The sequence below is a fragment of the Rana temporaria genome, chromosome 1 (genome assembly GCF_905171775.1).
Source record: "Rana temporaria chromosome 1, aRanTem1.1, whole genome shotgun sequence".
In the NCBI taxonomy this organism is placed as follows: domain Eukaryota; kingdom Metazoa; phylum Chordata; class Amphibia; order Anura; family Ranidae; genus Rana; species Rana temporaria.
In genome coordinates, this window is record NC_053489.1 from 573,008,697 (window position 1) to 573,029,064 (window position 20,368).

A 20,368-nucleotide genomic window follows, 5' to 3' on the forward strand; every position below is an offset into this window, starting at 1 on the left:
GGAGCTCTCGCCCCGCCGAGCTCCTCGGCGGCTTCAGTGCTGAACTGGCCGAGGAACTCGATGTGTTTGGCACGTCGAGTTCCTCGGCCGTGTGTACGAGGCCTAACGCTTGCAGCTGGTTAGTGATATCCATTAGGCTTTGGGTTGATTGAGGCTCACAGGAATTCTATTACTTTTTTAATTATATAAAGCTTGCTGATTATGCCTACAAATTAATGTTAAAAAAATCAGATTCATGGAAATTAGAATTTTTTAGAATTTGGCATAATATAATTACGCAGTTTGTGTATTTTTTAATGTTGTTTGCATTGCTTTAGTAGCTCTTGACTTTACTTTATGTCTAAAGTTGTCCTTTTACCCAGTTGCTGACTGCCCTTAGCAGTTTTACTGCATTATTCTGCACCTCCGGGTAGCAAGCACGAGTGCGCACCAGCGGCGGCTTGCTCCCCTTGTAATTCTACACAGCGGGAGCAGCTTGTACGGTGCACAGGCAGAATGGCAGTCTGCCTATGTAAACAAGGCAGACTTCTGTTCTGTCAGTACAGAAGGCATGGATCATGTTTTCCTGCAAAGCAGCGACATGGATCCATGCATTCCCCTTGTAAAAGCCTCTCCCTCAGTACACAGAAGCACTGTCTAGGCACACAGTTGATCTCCCCTGATGTTAACCCCTTCCCAGCCAGTGTCATTAGTACACTGACAGTGCATACTTTTTTAGCAGTGATCACTGTATTTGTGTCACTAATTCCAAACAAAGTGTCAAAAGTGTCAGTTAGTGTCCTATTTGTCAGCCGCAATATCACAGTCCTGCTATAAGTCGCTGATCGCTGCCATTACTAGTAAATAAATAAAAATTCCATAAATATATCCCATAGTTTGATATACATTTATTGGGATTTTTCTTAACAAAAATATTGGCCTAAATGTATGAAGAAATTAGATTTTTTTACATTTGTTTTATTGGATATGTTTTATAGCAGAAAGTAAAAAATATAGTTGCATTTTGTTTTCAAAATTGTTGGTAATTTTTGTTTATAGCACAATTATAAAAAGCACAGATGTGATCAAATACCACCAAAAGAAAGATCTATTTGTGGGGAAAAAAGGACAACACCTTTATTTGGGTATAGTGTCGCAAAACCGTGCAATCACCAGTTAAAGTAACGCAGTCCCGTATCACAATAATTGGTCTGGTCAGGAAGCGGGTACATTTTCTGGAGCTCAAATGGTTAAGGAGAAAATATTTTCTTTGCCAAATTATCTCATGAACATTATTTTGAAAATAACACATTTCCACATGACATGATGATGATATATTATACAAAAAGTGCTAGTAACATTAGCTAGACAGCACAGTCTAAAAAGAAGTAAACTTCAGTAAAATCAGTAATCATTTTACTGCTCTGCAAATATAAAAATGTTATCAGAGTATTAGTTATGTATTGATATGTAGAAAATTAGTGCACTTTTAATAGGTCTCACTCTCAGAAGAAGAAACAAATACCTCTGTTAATATTTTCTTCAGGACAGTGTTGTATTCTAATCTTCTGCTCTGCTGCACACAAGTCTGTCAAGTGACTTATTGCTTCACATTTATGCACTTAACAAGTTCCAAGCAGTATAGTACAGATACTGCTTTTCTTTTCAAGAGCATTCTTCCTGTATTACTCACACTAAATAAAGTGAAGAGACATAAAACTTGTTTCTGTCTTCAAAACAGTAAAGAATTTTAAGGTCTGCAGGCATTTGAAAGCATTTGAAAAGAACTCCAGCTAACTGCATTAGATAATTCTAGCCGAAAATTGTGAACAGAAAAAATAGAAGAGTCATTGTATCCAAATTCATCTGTCACTTTTTATGATATATGAGCCCTAAGTGGTTAATATTGACAATGGCAGAATTTGTTTTTTTGGAGGGTTTCTATATTCTTTTAATAGTAGGTGTTGAGCTGACTGAGCTAATCTATACAAATTCAAATGTATATATAACATTAATAGCTGGATTCATAAAGACCGCCGCATCTTTAAGGCGGCGTAGCGTATCATATTTACGCTATGCCGCCTTAAGTTAGATAGGCAAGTACTGTATTCACAAAGTACTTGCCTCCTAACTTACGGCGTCGTAGCGTAAATGGGGCCGGCGTAAGCATGCCTAATTCAAATTAGGCTGAGGGGGCGTGTTTTATGTTAATGGCGGGTGACCTGACGTGATTGAGGTTTTTTACGAATGGCGCATGCGCCGTCCGTGTACATATCCCAGTGTGCATTGCAGCAAAGTACGCCGCAAGGACGTATTGGTTTAGACGTGGACACAATTATACGTCGGCGTATTCAAGTTATGTCGGCGGAGGAAGCCTATTTTTTAAACGTATCTGCCTTTGAGAATCGGCGTAAAGATACGACTGCGCAGATTTAAAATTACGGCTGAGTATATGGAGATACGCCGCCGTATCTTGTTGCTGAATCTAGACCCTTATCTTTAGGCGGCGTATCTCTTACGGAAACGGCGTATCTTTACTGCGACGGGCGCACGTACGTTCGTGAATCGGCGTATCTAGTCATTTATATACTGTATGTTACGCCAAACTCAATGGAAGCGCCACCTAGCGACCAGCCTAAATATTGCACCCTAAGATACGACAGCGCAGGCTGTCGTATCTTAGATAGGTTTAAGTGTATCTCAGTTTGAGAATACACTTAAACTTAGGACGGTGCAGATTCCGAGTTAGGTCAGCGTATCTACTGATACGCCGGCCTAACTCTCTCTGAATCCACCTATAAGCCTTATTCAGTAAAGTTTTACTGAGTTGGAGAGACATCATTTCTTTTCCATTCAAGTTATGGAGAGACAAGGCCAAAAGTTCCAGCCAGCCGGGCTTTACTGCTACTGTTTTCCTGGTGAAAAACCTGACGGGGTCGCAATGTTGTCTCTTGGCTATTGCTCTCAACATTTACAAGATACGTCTTCACACCAACTGCAAAAACAAAAAATTGCTTAGCGAGGAAGAGAGTGAGATTCCTAATTCAATATGCATTTATCTTTTGATTTTAAGGATGAAATGAAAATGGTGTTAGACATGGTGGTTGCAGTAAAAATATTTTGGCAATAATGTCATTGCTATGCCTTGCACCTTTTTTTATGTGGCAGAGGATTCCCAGCCATTAAAGTCATTGGTATCAGTGACATCAGTCATTGCTAGGGATCAGACAGGTTTCAGCACTCACCCTTTCCTTAGCAACCATTGATATCAGGAAGCTGTCATATATAGGATTAGTATCTATGAGATTCAGCTCCCACCGAACAGAGGGCCAAATGGTCAAAGGTTTGGGATTTCATCCTAATGATTAAACAGCCGATGTTGAGTGTGAACCTAGGTTCGAACCAAACAGTTATCTCCTTCCTTCTTAGCAGAATTTACAGACCACTTAATTTCTCAATAAGACACATAAGTTCAATCCAACACTTCACTTTTCAATGTACAGTAAAAGTCTTTTGAAATATAAGGAGATGACTTTCTAGGCCATGTGTCTGTAATGAGACTTAAAATGTAGGTGCAAAAGAAAACACAAAAAATCTAGCAGGGCTGTACTAACAAGCGCTAAACAGGAGGAAGTTTTGTGTCAGTAAACAATGCTACATCAAAGACAATACAGTGCAAAAGAAAAAACAAACAATGAAAGGGACTTCAGTGTATTTTAGCGAATGTGGCTAAGAAGTCATAATAAACTGCTTAAAGTGTATGTAAAGCATCTTTTTTTTTTTTTGAATACAGTAGGAAAGGGTAATAAAGCAATCAAATTATGATTGGTTTTCTGTGTCCTGATGAAATTTTCCATCACTCCGTCATGGAAATGGAACATAACTGAGAGGAAATCTTATCAAAGTGAATGAAATTTCAGTCTTAGAAAGATGTAATAGGTCCCCTTTGAAGGAATTAAAGGAAAGAAAAAAAGTTTTTTATTAAAATGACAATTTGGACTTCCAGTTACTGCGCCATATTGAGTAGCGGTACTTCACCTCAGCTCCCGCTTCCCTGCCCGTACGACAGCTTATAAAAAAACAGCCCAGACCTCCGCTGCTCGCCCGCAGACCCTCCGGATAGACCCTCACGCAATAATGGCTAATTTTTTTAATAAGAGCAGCCACGAGTAATGATGGCCCAGCAGCAAATTGAGACCGGGGATGCGGCCTTGTCTCCCAGCGTGCCTCACATGGAGGTGAGTGGTGGTCCCACCCCTCTCTCACAACAACAAGAGACAGACAACACGGACAGGATTGCCCAAGCTGTGGCACCGATTCTTGCTCCCACCATAGCAGTTTCAGTAAAGAAAGCTGTTAATGCAGGTATGCTGCTAATAAAGAGTGAGCTGGGGGAACATGCATCTCCCTTCAATGAGGCTGAAAACAAAATCTCCAACATAGAGGAAGAACTGTACCAGGCACAGGCAACAGAGAAAACACAGGGGCCCAGATTCACAAAGCACTTACACCGACGTATAACACGTTACGCCGACGTAAGTGCAAATGTGCGCCGGCGTATGTGTACGCCAGACCCACAAACTAATATGCACCAAAAAACAGGCTACACCCCGCCGACGTAGCTTGCACACGCCAGCGTAGGGTGGGCGCAGATTTAGGCTGGACGCATGGGGCTGCTTCCATTAGCCATTCAAACATGCAAATGAGGGAAATACGGTGATTCACGAACGTGCGTGTGCCCCGCGCATGCTACGCGAGATGCGCGTAAGTTGTACGTCCAGCGTAAAGTTATTCCCCATAAAGGTGCAACCCAGCAACAGACATGCACAGGTCTGCACCAGGGAACACAAACCGGCGTATTGTGCGTTGGACGTGTGTCTGGCTGGACGTACGTTATGTTCACGGTGTACGCAGTGATCCGGCGTAGCTTAGGCAGTTGTGCCGGCGTGGTTGTGAGCAGACGCGGCGCATGCGCAGTTCGTGATACGTACCTGTCTGGAGCTCGTCCCATCATTTGCATGGGGTCACACCTCATTTGCATGGGTTCACGCCCACTTCAACCTACGCTGGCGTGCGACTTCGAAACCCACGCCACGCTCGCGCAGCGTTGAGAGCACTGGCTTGCTGAATGCAATGCTTGCCTCTCTACGCTGCGTTGGCGTAGTGTACAGTGCTTGCTCTCTGGCGGCGTAATGTGCGCCTTGCTCTCTGTGAATCTGGGCCAGGATAATCAATATGTACTCCAGAAAGTAGAAGATTTAGAGAACAGATCAAGATGCAGCAACTTTTGCACCTGGCACATTCCTGAAGCCCTAGGCCTGTCAGGCCCCTGTACAGTTTAACAGGCTCAGAGCATGGGGTTGTTCTCCTCTGAACACACCTCCCCACGTCCAATTATTGCTAAGTATCTAAACTGTGCAGATAAAGCAGCCATCTTGCATACATACAGGTAAGCCAGATCTCTGCAAATTTATGAAATTTAAATTCTTATCTTTGCCGACTACTCTATAGAAGTCTCCAAGAAAAGAAAAGTTTTCCAGCACATCTGCACAGTGCTTCATCAGCAACAGATAACATTTACATTGGCATTCCCCACAACACTCTGCCTCAAAGCACCTAACAGGACCAGCTCATCTTCCATGACCCAGCAGATGCAGAGATATTTATACGCTCTCTCCATTCAGATTCACAGCCAAACCTTCAATCCAGGGCAACCCCAATCCCTCGTCCTCTGGACCAACGTAGCTCACACAAGGACTCACCAAAATGTCTCAAGTTATCTGACTTAAATAACCAATTTAACCCTCACTGACTCCACAGATATGGAACTCTACTTCTTGTTCAGTTGGGTAATATCAAGAATGCTCTGACTTTACTTTTGGTAATGATTCTGTGTCACCTGTCACATTATTACTGGCAGGCTTTTATACTCGAACAACATATACTTACCCACCAAGCTTTGCTTATTGTCTTTTCCTATGGGCCTCAATAATAACAGCTGTTACTCCTTCAGTATTGATGACCCAAGTCCGCCTTATTGCATTTTCACAATACACGGGTGACCATTTATACCACCTACAGGGTCAGTTTATGGGAGCTAGCTTTTACTGTGAACCCATGCAGGAAAAAAGCCAAGCCCTACAAAGGTTGTGTTATATGTGTTTTTTATTATCTTGCCTCAAGGTCTTTTCCCTCTAATTTCATATGCTTCAGGCAATAGATGATTCACCTAGGGAACATACTCTGCCAACTCCTAGCGTAATAGTCTCCCTATTTTTGGTAATCACCCCTGTGAACATAATACCAGCTCAACTCCACACTCCACAAACCACCCCATGAGAATCGCCTCAATGAATGTAAAGGGACTTAGGTCCCCTATTAAGAGACTCAAGATACTAAGTAACCTTAAATGACTGAAAACTGACATCGCTCTGCCACAGGAAACCCATCTGACACACTCTGACTTTCGCCACATGAAAAAACTATGGGTGGGTACTGTGCTAGGTTCCGACTATGTTGGCCATAAAGCTGGGGTGATCATTCTGATATGCAAAAATCTTCAGTTTGAAGTTTTATCTGTCAACCCGGAGAGTCAGGGCTGCCTCTGCACTGTTCATATCCGATTGGGCGACAGAGATCTTATAATTTCAAACATCTATGCACCTAATAACCCTGGGAAACAATATTTGGAGACCTATACACCAGCTTTCTGAAATTCCCTCATATTACCCTTGTTGTAGGTGGGGACCCCGGACCATATTGCTGGTCACTGTGTCGCTTTAACTGACAATTGCGCGGTCACGCGACGTGGCTCCCAAACAAAATTGGCGTCCTTTTTTTCCCAAAAATAGAGCGCTTTTTTTGGCGGTATAATCACCTCTGCGGTTTATTTTTTTTTCCCTTTAGGCCGATACGTATTCTTCTACATATTTTTCGTAAAAAAATCGCAATAAGCGTTTATTGATTGGTTTGTGCAAAAGTTATAGCGTCTACAAAATAGGGAATAGTTTTATGGCATTTTTATAATTTTTTTTTGTTTACTAGTAATGACGGCGATCAGCGATTTTTATCGGTACTGCGACCTTATGGCGGACACTTCGGACACTTTTGACACATTTTTGGGACCATTGGCATTTTTATAGCGATCAGTGCTATAAAAATGCATTGATTACACTAGGGGGCGAGAAAGGGGTTAATTATGTTCCCTCATTATGTTCTAACTGAAGGGGGGTGAGACTGACTAGGGGAAATGACTGATCGCTGTTCATACATTGTATGAACAGACGATCCATAATTTCTCCCCCTGACAGGACCGGGAGCTGTGTGTTTACACACACAGCTCCCGGTTCTCGCTCTGTAACGAGCGATCGCGGGTGCCCGGTGGTGATCACGCCCACCAGGCACGCGTGTCAGCACCAGGGGCGAGCAAGGGGCGAGCGTGCCCCTATTGGCTGAAATGCGAGATGACGTATAGCTACGTGATCTCGCGCAGCCGAGCCGACCTGCCGCTGTATAACTGATTGGCTAGTGGTTAACTCCACATTAAACATGACGTCTCTTTCATCCTGTGGACAGAGAATTCACTTTCTATTCTACCTCACAAGGTTTACACTAGAATCAATTACATCTTCTGTACTGACAACATGGTTCCAACCATAGCTGAGACTGAGATACATGAAATAGACATTTCAGACCATGCCCCAGTTTCAATATCTTTTAATAATCTCGACCTAATCTTCTCTTGTGGTGTTTTCCATCCTTCACAACAACACTGACTTCCAAGCATACATGGCATGGAAAGCGTTTGCCACTGCTAATTCTTCCCGTGCCAACAACCCTAACCTTTACTGGGATGAAGGAAAGGCCTACCTCAGAGAGTGAATCATATCCTATGCTGCCTCATATAAGAAAAACTCCCTATATAGTTTTAGGAAAGCAAGCTCTCACCTTGGGATGGCTCAACAAACCCTTTCCACCCAAGACTCCCCCTAAAATAGAGACGAGTGGTAGAAGGCCAAAAGTGAGTTTGATACATGGGCAGATATCCTAGAATTTACCAAACTTGCACACACTGATGCCACCCTATACAAATACGGTAACTAATCGGGTAAGCTCCTGGCAAGATTGTGCAAAGGCCAAAATAGTCCCACTCATATCACTGCCCTTCGGGATTCCTCAGACACCATCAGAAAACACCACAGTTGGTAACTAGGTTCATGCAAAAATTGTATTCTTCTCTATACGCTCATGACCCCATTGATCACAGCATTGCTCAAAACTTTCTTGACAAACTGGACCTACCTATGGTTACTCCTGCCCAACTTAAGACCCTAAAAGGGCCTATATTCAGCTTAGAACTTTCCCCAACTATCCGCCAACTTGCCTCTAGCAAAGCTCCAGAACCTGATGGGTTTACAGGGGCATTTTACAAGACCCTCCAAGAGATAGTAGAACCAACCCTCCTCAGGGTCTATAATGACATCTGGAAAGGAGGTATATACCTACCCTCTGGAAACCAAGCCATCATAAAACTTCTATCAAAGAAAGGGAAAAAAACTCTTGAACCAAGCTCATACAGGCCCATGTCACTTTTAAATTTGTATGTCAAGATCCTCTCTAAAATTGGGGCCACCAGACTTGCTACTATCATCCCCACCTTGATACATCCAGCACAGTCAGGGTTTGTTAAAGTGAGGGAATCTTCACTTAACATTATCAAGGTATTGATGGCATTAGAACATGCTAAAAGACACCTGGGGGACTTTGCCATTATGCCTTTGGACGCAGAGAAAGCTTTTAATGATGTCAGCTTTGATTGGCTTTCATTGGTCTTGATTAGGATGGTCTTTACTGGTTCCTTCAATCATCATGTTAGCTCTTTGTATACCTCTCCCACGGCCAGGATGGTAGTGTCTCCTCACTGAAAATGTTTGTCTCTACAACGGTAAGAGACATGGTTGCCCCTTATCACCTTTGCTCTTCAACCTGGCACTAGAACCCCTCTCTAGATTCTGTAATACCAAAGCTTCTTTACACGGGATCCATATAGGTGTTGAGATCAGCTCTCTTCTGAGACGATATTCGAATATTCACAGACAACCCCACCTCTGACATGTCCACCATTATAAGAACCTTTGACAAGTTCAGGCTCTGTTCAGATCTGTGAATCAATTACAACAAAAGTGAAATTCTTCCCCTAGCCCCCTCTGGAAACCCACCCTGGACTTCCCACTCGCCCTTCTCCATAGCCAAAACTCACATTAATTACTTGGGTATCAAGATTGGGACAATCCCTTCTTAACAGTACACCTTGAACTATCCCCTCTAACAAAACCACTCATTAATTGGAAAACTGAATGGATCTGCCTCTTTTGCTTTTGGGGAGATGTCATTTATTTCAAACAGTCAGTTTTGCTTGTCTACTTTACCCATTACAAACTATACCATAGCCTGGAGGGAAGTATGTAAGAGCCTAAACCTCCCCCCTTCATCTTTAGACACCTACCAATCTAAGGAAACCCCAGATTTCCTCTGGGAGTGGAACACAAAATCTAAGCTTATGGCGTTTAAGAATCGGTCATACTGAATATTCCTCTCTCTGTGATTTGGAATCAGGCGTACCTTATGCCTTCTCAGCCATAGCCCAGCAATTCTCTCTACCAAAATCCCATGTGTTCTACTTCTGGCAATGTGTTAACTTCATCTGCACCTCATGCAGGGAAGGAAGCAAGAGATTTAGGACATCGATTACAGAACATCTACTCCAAACAGGATCTTATACCATCTCGGACATCTACAAACCTTTAATCTCCAAGATTACTCCTCCTGGTTCTCTTCCTCTTCTGCAGCTAACTGGGGCAAGGACTTTCCCAATCTGGAGTTACTAGACAAAATATTACAGGGGTACAACAAAGTCCTTCAGTTGATACCTTGTGAATATTGGAGGGAAACACAAATGAAAATACTTCACTGCACTCATATACCCTTCCCTGTGGACAAAAACAATCCTCAGTCAAGTTCTTGCCCTCTCTGTACCCAGACGAGACCGACTTTATTACACCAATTTTGGACATGCAAATACATTTCCACTTTCTGGGATCAAACCATATCTTTCATCCAAGGAATTACCCTGCTACATCATACAAAATACCCTGTACTTTTTATCTTTGGATATTGGGACAAGCAACTCCTGTTATTGGCTTGAAACGCTAAACATCCACATAAAGAGTGGATCCTAATTTGCCTTTTTTGCAGCGAGGAGAACGATTCTCAAAAAAATTGACCTTTTTGTTCTGTCCTAAAATTTCACAGATCAAAAAAGAACTATTACTGCAGCTTCACAAAGAAAAAATCAATACAGCATTTAACCTCCCGCCCACAAAAGAACACTTCTGCTCATGATAGGAAGCTTTCATAAACTAAACTTTACCTCCAGATACACTCAAGACTTTTCTTTTTTCTTTTTCCAATTTTTATTTATGTCAAGGGAACTGGTCCACAAGGATTACAAACAAAAGAAATATAACAATAAGAACAGATAATCAGCCATATTGCTCATGCACCTACATGGATATCATAAACTTAGAAATTATATTTATTTTCCATTTTCTTAGGGAAGTGAAAATCAAAAAAGAAATAGAGGGGCGAGGTGCGGAGTCAAATGGAAGGGAGGGAGAAAGGGGGCTTGCAGGCACGGAGGTTTAAGTGTAAGTCCTTTAATGCAATGTTGTCCTAGTTCACTTCCCAGGTATACTTATGAAATATAATTCATGTGAACCTGGTAATGATGTATATGGAACTGTCAGTTTGGCGTGTCGGTCTCTCTGAGGCGTTGGCCCTCTATTGAGTACCTGAATGTAGTCCAGGATTGCCAGGTAGCTTTGTAGGTCTCTTGTCGCTTTTGGCCAGTGAGAACCAGGTCCTCTAGATGACCGATTTCATCAACCCTCTGGAGCCAGGAGGCTATAGATGGGGGATGTGGTGACTTCCAGTTAAGTGGTATACAATGTTTGGCTGTGTCGAGAAGGTGACGGATAATTGACTTTTCATAAACTTGAATCGGAATGTCAGTTACATGCAAAAGGAAAAATGCCTGGTCTTCCAGAATCGTACAGTCCGTAAATTGTTGTGCAATTTCACAAACCCCCTCCCAGAACCCCCTAATGCGAGGGCAAGACCAGAATATATGTAAAAGGGTACCCCTACTATTCTGGCACCTCCAACAAAGGTCTGAAGATGTCGGGAATAATTTGCGTGAAAAGGCAGGGGTCCTATACCAACGTGTAAGAAGTTTATAGTTGGTTTCCTGGTATTTAGAGCACCTGGAAGACTTATGAGTGAACTGAATTATCCGGTTTTTCTCATTCGAAGTAAAATGACGGTCTAGGTCTCTCTCCCATTTCAATAGAGTCGGAAGTTGGTGGTCTCCCTGAGGTGTTATCAATATAGCATATGTCAAAGATAATGTATGGGAAATCGCCCCAGTCTCTGAGCAGAGCTCTTCTATAGTCATAAGTGGGTGTTGCAGAGCATCAGGGGGGGGGGGGTGAAATGGTCTTAAGAAAGTGACTTAATTGCAAAGCCCTCATGAAGTCTAATCTAAACTGACCGTTAGGGTCCACCAGCTCAGAACACGTCCTCCATCTACCCAGAGTGCTAAAATGTGACGCCTGGTAAAATACCGCTTCGCATAATTTGTGAAAAATTCTATCGTGTAGACCTGGACACTCAAGACTTTTCATAGTCCTTTCCCTTACTACAAGGATCTTCAATTGTTCTATGATAAGGATGACGCCTCTTGAGATCTCCCCCACCCCCCATTTTTGTATCTCACTAAAACCTCTAGGGATCAGAACTGGAAAATATTAGACATGTGCATTTGTTATCGTCCGAATTTTGGGGATTTTCGTGTTTGTTTTCACAAAATGATAAAGAACACTCAGTATCCGAAATTGTGAAGATACTAAATAAAAAAATGCTTTGTTTTCGTATTGTTGCGACAACAGCGATTTCTGTCTATCGAACATGCGGTCGAATGTGCCTAACCTAACTCTATTAGTCCAAGGGGGTTATTTACTAAAGGCAAATCCACTTTGCACTACAAGTGCACTGCAAGTGCACTTGAAAGTACACTAAAAGTGCACTTGGAAGTGCAGTCGCTGTAGATCTGAGGGGGACATGCAAGGAAAATAAAAAACAGCATTTTAGTTTGCACATGATTGGATGATAAAATCAGCAGTGTTTCCACTCATTTCAGATCTTCTCAGATCTACAGCGACTGCACTTCCAAGTGCACTGAAAGTACACTTTCAAGTGCACTTTCAGTGCACTTGTAGTGCAAAGTGCATTTGCCTTTAGTAAATAACCCCCATGACTATTCAACAGAGAAAATAATAAACATTATAGAGACAATAGTAAAAGAGCTGTTAGTGGTCGCTGCTGGAATGAACGACAAGTTTGTAAAAATCACAATATTTTTTACTTTTTGCTATAATAAAATACCTCTTCCTGACCAAGCCATTTTTTGTAAAAAGGCACTGCGTGGTTTTAACTGAGAATTGCAAGGTCATGCAACGATGTACCCAAACAAAATGTATATCCTTTGTTCCCCAAAAATAGAGCTTTCTTTTGGTGGTATATTATCACCTCTGCGGTTTCTACTTTTTGCGCTATAAACAAATGAAGAATGACAATTTTGAAAAAAAAACACAATATTTTTTACTATAATAAATATCTCAATTTAAAAAAAAAAATCTTCATCAGTTTAGGCCAATATATATTCTTCTAGATATTTTTGATAAAAAAGATCACAATAAGCATATATTGATCGGTTTGCGCCAAAGTTATAGCGTCTACAAAATAGGGGATAGATTTATGGCATTTTTATCCCAAAAAATATTTTTACTAGTAATGGCAGCGATCTGTGATTTTTATCAGGACCGTGACATTGCAGCAGACATATCGGACACTTTTGACACTTTTACGGGACCATTGACATTTATACAGCGATCAGTGCTATAAAAATGCACTGATTACTGTATAAATGTTACTGGCAGGGAAGGGGTTATCACTAGGGGGTGATAAAGGGGTTAAATGCGTTCCCTCAGTGTGTGTTCTAACTGTGGGGGGTGGGACTGACTTGGGGAGGAGACCGATCATTGTTTCTATATACTAGGAACACACAATCTGTCTCCTCACCTCACAGAACATGGATTTGTGTGTGTAAATCCACATTCTTGCACTGTCAGGAGAAATCACCGGTGCCCGGTGGACATCACGGCCACCGGGCACGTACATCAACTCCTTAGGGAAGTAGCCGGTGCGCAGGAGTGGCATTTTGCTGCCATCAATCAATGGCGGGCAGTTGGCAAGCGGTTAGGCAATAAGCACAGCAGCAGAACAGATAGTAAAGCAGGCTATAGTTCAACGTGGATTTTTCATTTCATCTTCTTATTATCTGCTATTGTGTTAGTGTTGAACTTGATACTGATACTAGTTTTGTTAGTGTTTTGATAGCCTCAGAGGCTGTCCATGTTTTGGGGGGGACTTATTATTTATTATAGATTCTATATAGATTCTATATACCCTAATGTGTTACCTGCGTGCAGGTAGTTTTGCCAACTCTGGCATATGTGTTGTTTTTGTTCTATTTATTGTGATCTAGTTTTCATGGATTTTACATTGTTACCTGCTTGCAGGTCTGATCACTATCACCAGTCCATTTTCTGTTAGAACTAAATATACAGCAATGTACTATTCTAACGGGAAAGTGAAGGCAGGTAGATGTCGTGGTTGTGGTCATGGTGGACGCCTTGCTAAAAAAAGTGGCAAGGTCTTTGCTACCAGTTCTTCCTTAGGTACTGCTGACACTTCTGCCGCCACAAACATGTATAATATCGTTCGACATGAAGATTTGACGAAGCAGCTAAAAACATACAATTGCCATAAGCAAACATTTACAGTCAAATGCTCCACCCATAGGCTATAGAAGAATTGTAATGTTTGACTAGCAATAATAATTAATAATTATAATTATTATTAGTCAAACAACATTAGAACTCTACTATAGCTTGCTGTGTCGTACAGTTTAGCTGCTTCGTCGAATCTTCTTAGAACATCCAACAGACACCATAAGCCTTCAATTGACAGATTTAACCTTAATTAATTTGGATGTGTGTATGAATGCATTTTTTATCGAAACAAAATAAATAAAAACACATTTTGTGAGTAACTAAATAAATGTATCTTTCGGACAAAACCAAAATTCCTAAAATAAATATTTCAGTGTGAACATGTCTAGAAAATATACTTCTTACCAGCACACCGATCAGTGAGCAAAGATCTCATCACTTTTCCAGAACTGCAATATCAAATAAAATGTATATTTTGGGCGACACAAGCCTCGTACACACGGCCGAGGAACTCGACGTGCCAAACACATCGAGTTCCTCGGCCAGTTCAGCACTGAAGCCGCCGAGGAGCTCGGCGGGACGAGAGCTCCCATAGAACAACGAGAAAATAGAGAACATGTTCTCTATTTCCTCGCCGAGCTCCTCGTCGGCTTCCTCGGCCGAAAGTGTACACACGACCAGTTTCCTCGGCAGAATTCAGCCAGAAACTCGGTCGGAAGCTGAATTCTGCCGAGGAAACTGGTCGTGTGTACGAGGCCACAGAGTTCCTCCTGTCACAATCACCCTATATCTGTATAATTAATTCTTCAATAAATTCATTTGAAAAAAATTACAATTTAAAAACAAATAATATTTTATTTCCTTCCAAAACATTGTTGCAAACATTTGACCTTCAAAATACATATAGGAAGTAAAAAAGTTTTTTTTTTTTTTTTAAATGTGCAGTGGTTATTAAATGTCATTTAAAAATGCCCTGTGTGTGTGTATATATATAAATTATATATATATATATATGTGTGTGTGTATATATATATATATATATATATATATACATATATATATATATATATATATATATATATATATATATATATATATATATATATATATATATATATGTGTGTATACTGTGTTGCATGGCAGAGTAAAGGTTGGTTGCACTAGCACAGCACTGAAAATGTAAAAATGGCCTGGACATGAAGGGGGTGTAACATGCTGATTTTGCAATGGTTAATCCAATTAACAAAAAAAGTGAAACTTGGGAAGCTTGGGTAAGAATTGTGCAGATCTTGATTAAAAACATTAAGGAACAGACTGCTTAATGTAGTACTTAATGCAACACGTATATGTACCTGATTTTGCCTTGGTACCAGTCTCTTGTAATTCCATGCAAAGCAGCACTCATATTGGGAGAACAAGAGGCCAGTCATTCAGATGTGCTGCCATGCAGAATATTCTGACAGAAAGAGAGATTAGATTTAGGGATGATATACTGTATACTGTGCTGAGGCTTTGTTTTTAAGCTGGGGCTGAGGAATTTGACTAGGCTGCATTGCTGAACTGCAGTAGAAAATGATCAGTTTGCCAACCTGGCTGTGTGGTGTGATAAGGTTGCCTATGTGTCAGGGCTGGATTAACAAAAATGCAAATGCCTGTATTTCAATTGTGTATATTTCACTGTGTGCTTTAAAGCTGAATTAAACCGCTCAATTTAACTTTTTTATTAAAACAGTCACATTTATGGCATACCCAGAATGATAACTTCCACAGTTGCTGGTGTACTCAACCAAACTGTCAAGCCATCAAATGGCTGGTGTCATAACTGATCACATGTGCAACACCATAGCAAATGCAAATAAAAAATAAAAAAAACATTTCAGAACTTCAACCCCAATCCCACACAACACACATGCTGTACATACCATCCATACATTCTATAAAAGATAGAAGGAAAAATTGCAGACTTTATTTTATTCCATCAAGACAGAAAATAAATCCATTCCTACAAGAAATAGATTGTAGGAATGGATTCTTTTTATGTCTTGATGGATTAAAATAAAGTCTGCAATTATTACTTTAAGATGCTCTGGTGCCCGACTTTTATCTTTTAGAAGATCAAACAGAGCCTAAGATGGCAACTTCCTTTGGATAGGAGGGCCTAGTTCTGCTTTAAGTGTGGGCCAAAACATTTCTGCTAACAAGTATAAGACTGGAATATTTTGTTTTTTAGGAACAGAAGGAGCTGTGTTTGGACATTCTGTGGAAACACCGCATATAAGAGCAGGACCTTCACAAGACCTCAGGTATATTTAGAAATATATGTTGAAATATGTGCAGGAAATATGAATTTGTTTTCTAATAGCCAAACCTGTCTACAGCTTTATTTTATGTTTAATTTACCCTGTATTGGTATTAGGCAAAGGGTCTGTACAGGTGACTGTTTTTGCTGCCGTGCTTGCAGTCATATATGAGTTATGGTCTGTTTAACCTTTGAGTGATCTATTCTGCCTCAGCTCATACTGTAAATCACATACTAAATAAATAGAATGTCGCATGGTTTAATAAAAGCTGACATGCCAATGATTACAGAGAACCGTTACGATAAAGTTTAATACTTTCTTGGGATGTTATATATATATATATATATATATATATATATAACAAAAAAATTGGAGATGCAATCTCAGTTTCTATTTAAAAGCATTTTCATGTATATACAAATAACCACTACACAGTTTTTGGACAGGAACTCCATTCTTCATCAAGTTGCATGAAGGATGGAGTTCCTGTTCGAAACAGGAACAGTCATTATTTGTATAATTTCATGAAAACTGAAGTAAAACACTTTTGAATAGAAACTGAAATTGCATCTCCAATTTTTTGTTATATATCTGGTGGAAGCAGGAGTACCACATCAGATGTAAATCTCTACAGTAAGAGTAAGACACGCAGAGGTCTCTCTCTCACTCTCTCTCTCACTCTCTCTCTTTCTCTCTCTCTATCTTTCTCTCTCTCTCCAAATGTATCTATATACAAGTTTTATATTGCAACATTTTTAAAGTACTAATTACTAAGAGCTATTTTTATATTTTTATTTTTAAAATTATGACGTATACATCTTGATGTTGGTAGAGTGATTGGTAATGTTTATTTTATCTATGCTAACTTTCTAATTTGATCAAAAACCTGCATTTTCGGTTAATGCATATATCATTAAAATACTATAAAACTCAGCACAATGCATCTATGTTATTCTAGTTAATTTGATGTTTTATGATTTATTATTGATTATTGTTACACTGATATATTTTCCAAAATGATCTATCCCTGAATTGTGTGGATAATAGAGAAGAATTATATTTTTCAAATCTTAATAATTAAAATTATGGTTAGAGTGAGAAAAAATGTAATATCTGTTCTTTCCTTACTTCACAAGCAAGTCAGTACAGAGTAGGTTCAATTAATTTGAGCTTGTGGTCCCTTGCCTCCTTAGAAGCAAGAAAAAAATGTGTTTGCACCATTGTGGTAAAGCTATGCTTGGGGTTATGCACAGCTCATAGATATAACGGTAAACTCTCATAACAGTTGATGCCCGCAGCACTGGTCACTCTGCAGATCAGAAGCTGGATATCAGTTTTAGGTCACATTACTTTTAGTAAATTTGAACGGCTTTAGCCTCACTGCCTTAGCACGCATGCTGCTCCAGTTATTAGAAAGTATAGAAAGCTGAAACGTGTTGTTATATTAGTTTTGATAAAACACCTGTTTTTTTTATTTATTTTTATTTACAATCTATGTCCATTTGGGAAAATTTCCTTTAACCTCCTGTCCTGTAAACACAACAGAAAGTTACAAAATAGAATTAAAGTTGTTGTAAACCCACAGAAAAGGTATAATGAGCAAGTATGCATAGCATACTTGCTCATTATGAAATACTCAATTTTTTTTATAAATCTTTTTATTAAATGTCTTGATAAACAAACCCAAAAAAACAGCATACACATTGAACCTAAAGTAGAACTTCCACTCATCTGATTCCTCCCCCCTCTGGTGCCACAATTGGCACCTTTAGAGGGGAGGGGGGAACAGGATACCTGTCTTTGAAAGGTATCCTTTCTCACTTCTGGGAACCTCAGCCACAGGTGGTGGCATTACGGTTGGGGCTCCCTCCTCCTCCCTCCCCCAGCCGCCAGGTCAGTAGGAGAGAGGAGCGGGCCTTGGGCATGCGCAGTAGGGTTTCCGACGTGAAGCCGAATGGCTACACTGCCGGGTACCCTTATCCGCAATGGAAACATCAGCTGCAGGTGCAGACATCGCTGGATTCCAGGAAAGGTAAGTGTCCTACTAAATGCCAGCAGCTGCAGTATGTGTACCTGCTGGCTTTTATTTTTATTTTTTTGGGCAGAACACCGCTTTAATACGGTTTCAACTATTAATCCAAAATATATCTCTTTTTTCTTTTTCTTTTTTCTTTCCCTCCCTTCTATATTTTTTATTAAAGCTTAACCTCCCTGGCGGTATGATTCTGTCTGGAATTACGTACCAAAAGCGGTACATTTTTTTTCATGGAAATTTGGTGATATGTATTATAGGCCTGCAATTCTTAGTAATTACTTACTTAAACCTGACCAAAACAAGACTCTAGTAGACATTCCAGATGTGATAAATTTGAAACACAAACACATGAATTATAATTAATCAATAATATAATTTTATTCAACAAAGCAATGAAAAATAAAGAAATTAGTCAAAGAAAGAAATTCAATACACATCCATAGTGTGAAACACTTTGAAGCAAGGAAATAGACAAAGTCCGACATTGCAATCTGGGCAATAGTACCTTGATTCTTTTCGGACTTTTTTCCCATTTTCATCCCTCTTGGAGCAGCAAACGACGCACATCCTGGTAGGTGCTAACTTTCGTGCGGTTGGCGGTACAGGTTCCAAAAAATGACGACCTGTCAGGCGCTCTGGATTCCCAATGTCAACAGAGCGTCGTCCGTGTCTGTTAGCAGACACTGATGCCGTTGGGTGATTGATAAAGATCTGCTCAGCCACCTTCCATATAAAGTCCGAATGAACAAGAGGTATGTTCGTGTTTTCTTTGTAAAGGATATAGGCGTTCCAAAGACATTGTTCAAGGAGATGCCTAAAAATCTTTTTATAGTACTTCTTTTGTTGTTTTCGCATCGCCGGGTAAAAAGTCATCGCCTGATCGGCTCGGTCGACACCTCCCATTGTGTGGTTATAGTCGATCACGACTTGTGGTTTCAGCACTTCTTTTCCGTATTTTGTGCGGACCATGGCAGTGGAGGTGCTGTGCACGGTGCTCATGAGACACACGTCCTTTTTGTCTCGCCAGCGCATTGCCATCATTTTGCCCTTTTGAAAGGCAACCATCTCTCCTTTTTTTATTTTTTTCTTGCCAAACGTAGATGGCATGTCACGCCGGTTTGGCCTCACGGTACCATACCCGTCCGTTTTATTGAGGAGCAAAACCTCATAAAGTTCTGGTGATGTGTAAAAATTGTCTGTTGTCACGCAGTATCCCTGGTTCAGCAATGGGTCCAGCAGTGACAGGACAGAAGATGTGGCCATCCCATAGCGGCTGTACCTGGGATTGAATTTGGTACCTTTCCCGGTGTAAATTACCGAATTCCATATATAGCCGGTGGATGATTCACATAGCATGTAAAATTTTATCCCAAAGCGCGCTCTTTTGGACGCAATAAATTGGATCCAACTCAGGCGTCCCTTGTAGGCCATCAGACTTTCGTCCACACTTACGTCCCTTTCTGGCACATAGGTCCGCTGAAAGTTGGCAACAATCATCTGGCACACCTCCCAGATTTTTTTCAGCTTTGGCGCAGGATGTGTGGCCTCGTCAAATTCTTCGTTGTTGGCGAAGTGCAGGTTTTTCATTATTAGTGAAAAGCGATACTCGGACATCACAGTGCCAAAAAACGGAGTGGCCAGCATCTTATTGGTGGTCCAGTACCACTTCTGGAGCGGTTTGCCCACCACCCCCTGAAGGATGATGAGTCCCAAAAAATTCCAAATGTCCTCCTCGGTGACCGGTTCCCATTTTCTGGACCTGGAAAATCTGCCACGCAGCGTAGCAGATTGCTGATCGTGGTAGCGATTGGTCTCCGTCACAATTTGTAAAATGACCTCCTCAGATAAAAAGAGTTTCAAATACGCCATAGGGTTGTCGGCCTCCACATCTACCTTCATCCCAGGAGATCCAGTAAATCGGAACCTCGGGGGCGCTGTCTGGTCCGCATCGCTGTCTATAGGGCACCAAGTGCGCACATCACTCAGGTCAGGTGCGGGATCATCTGCGGCGTCACTTTCTATATCAGTGTCAGATCCAGATGATAAATCTCCATATGATTCACTGTCGCTCTGATCTGCGAGCAACTCCGTGTCGCTGCCGCTATCGCTGTCGCTCAGCTGGTCCAAAAGCGCATTTGGAGGAC

At 40.9% G+C, this 20,368-nt stretch overlaps 1 protein-coding gene across 3 annotated transcripts in view; it reads left to right on the forward strand.

Moving 5' to 3' along the window:
• SGCZ (sarcoglycan zeta) overlaps positions 1 to 20,368 on the forward strand; it is a 1,301,913-nt gene that overhangs the window by 1,226,845 nt on the left and 54,700 nt on the right. For all 3 annotated transcript variants that reach the window (XM_040334675.1, XM_040334676.1, XM_040334677.1), the window contains one exon: positions 16,120 to 16,192. In XM_040334675.1, the coding sequence (XP_040190609.1) occupies positions 16,120 to 16,192 (73 nt within the window). The remainder of the gene's footprint in view (positions 1 to 16,119; positions 16,193 to 20,368) is intronic.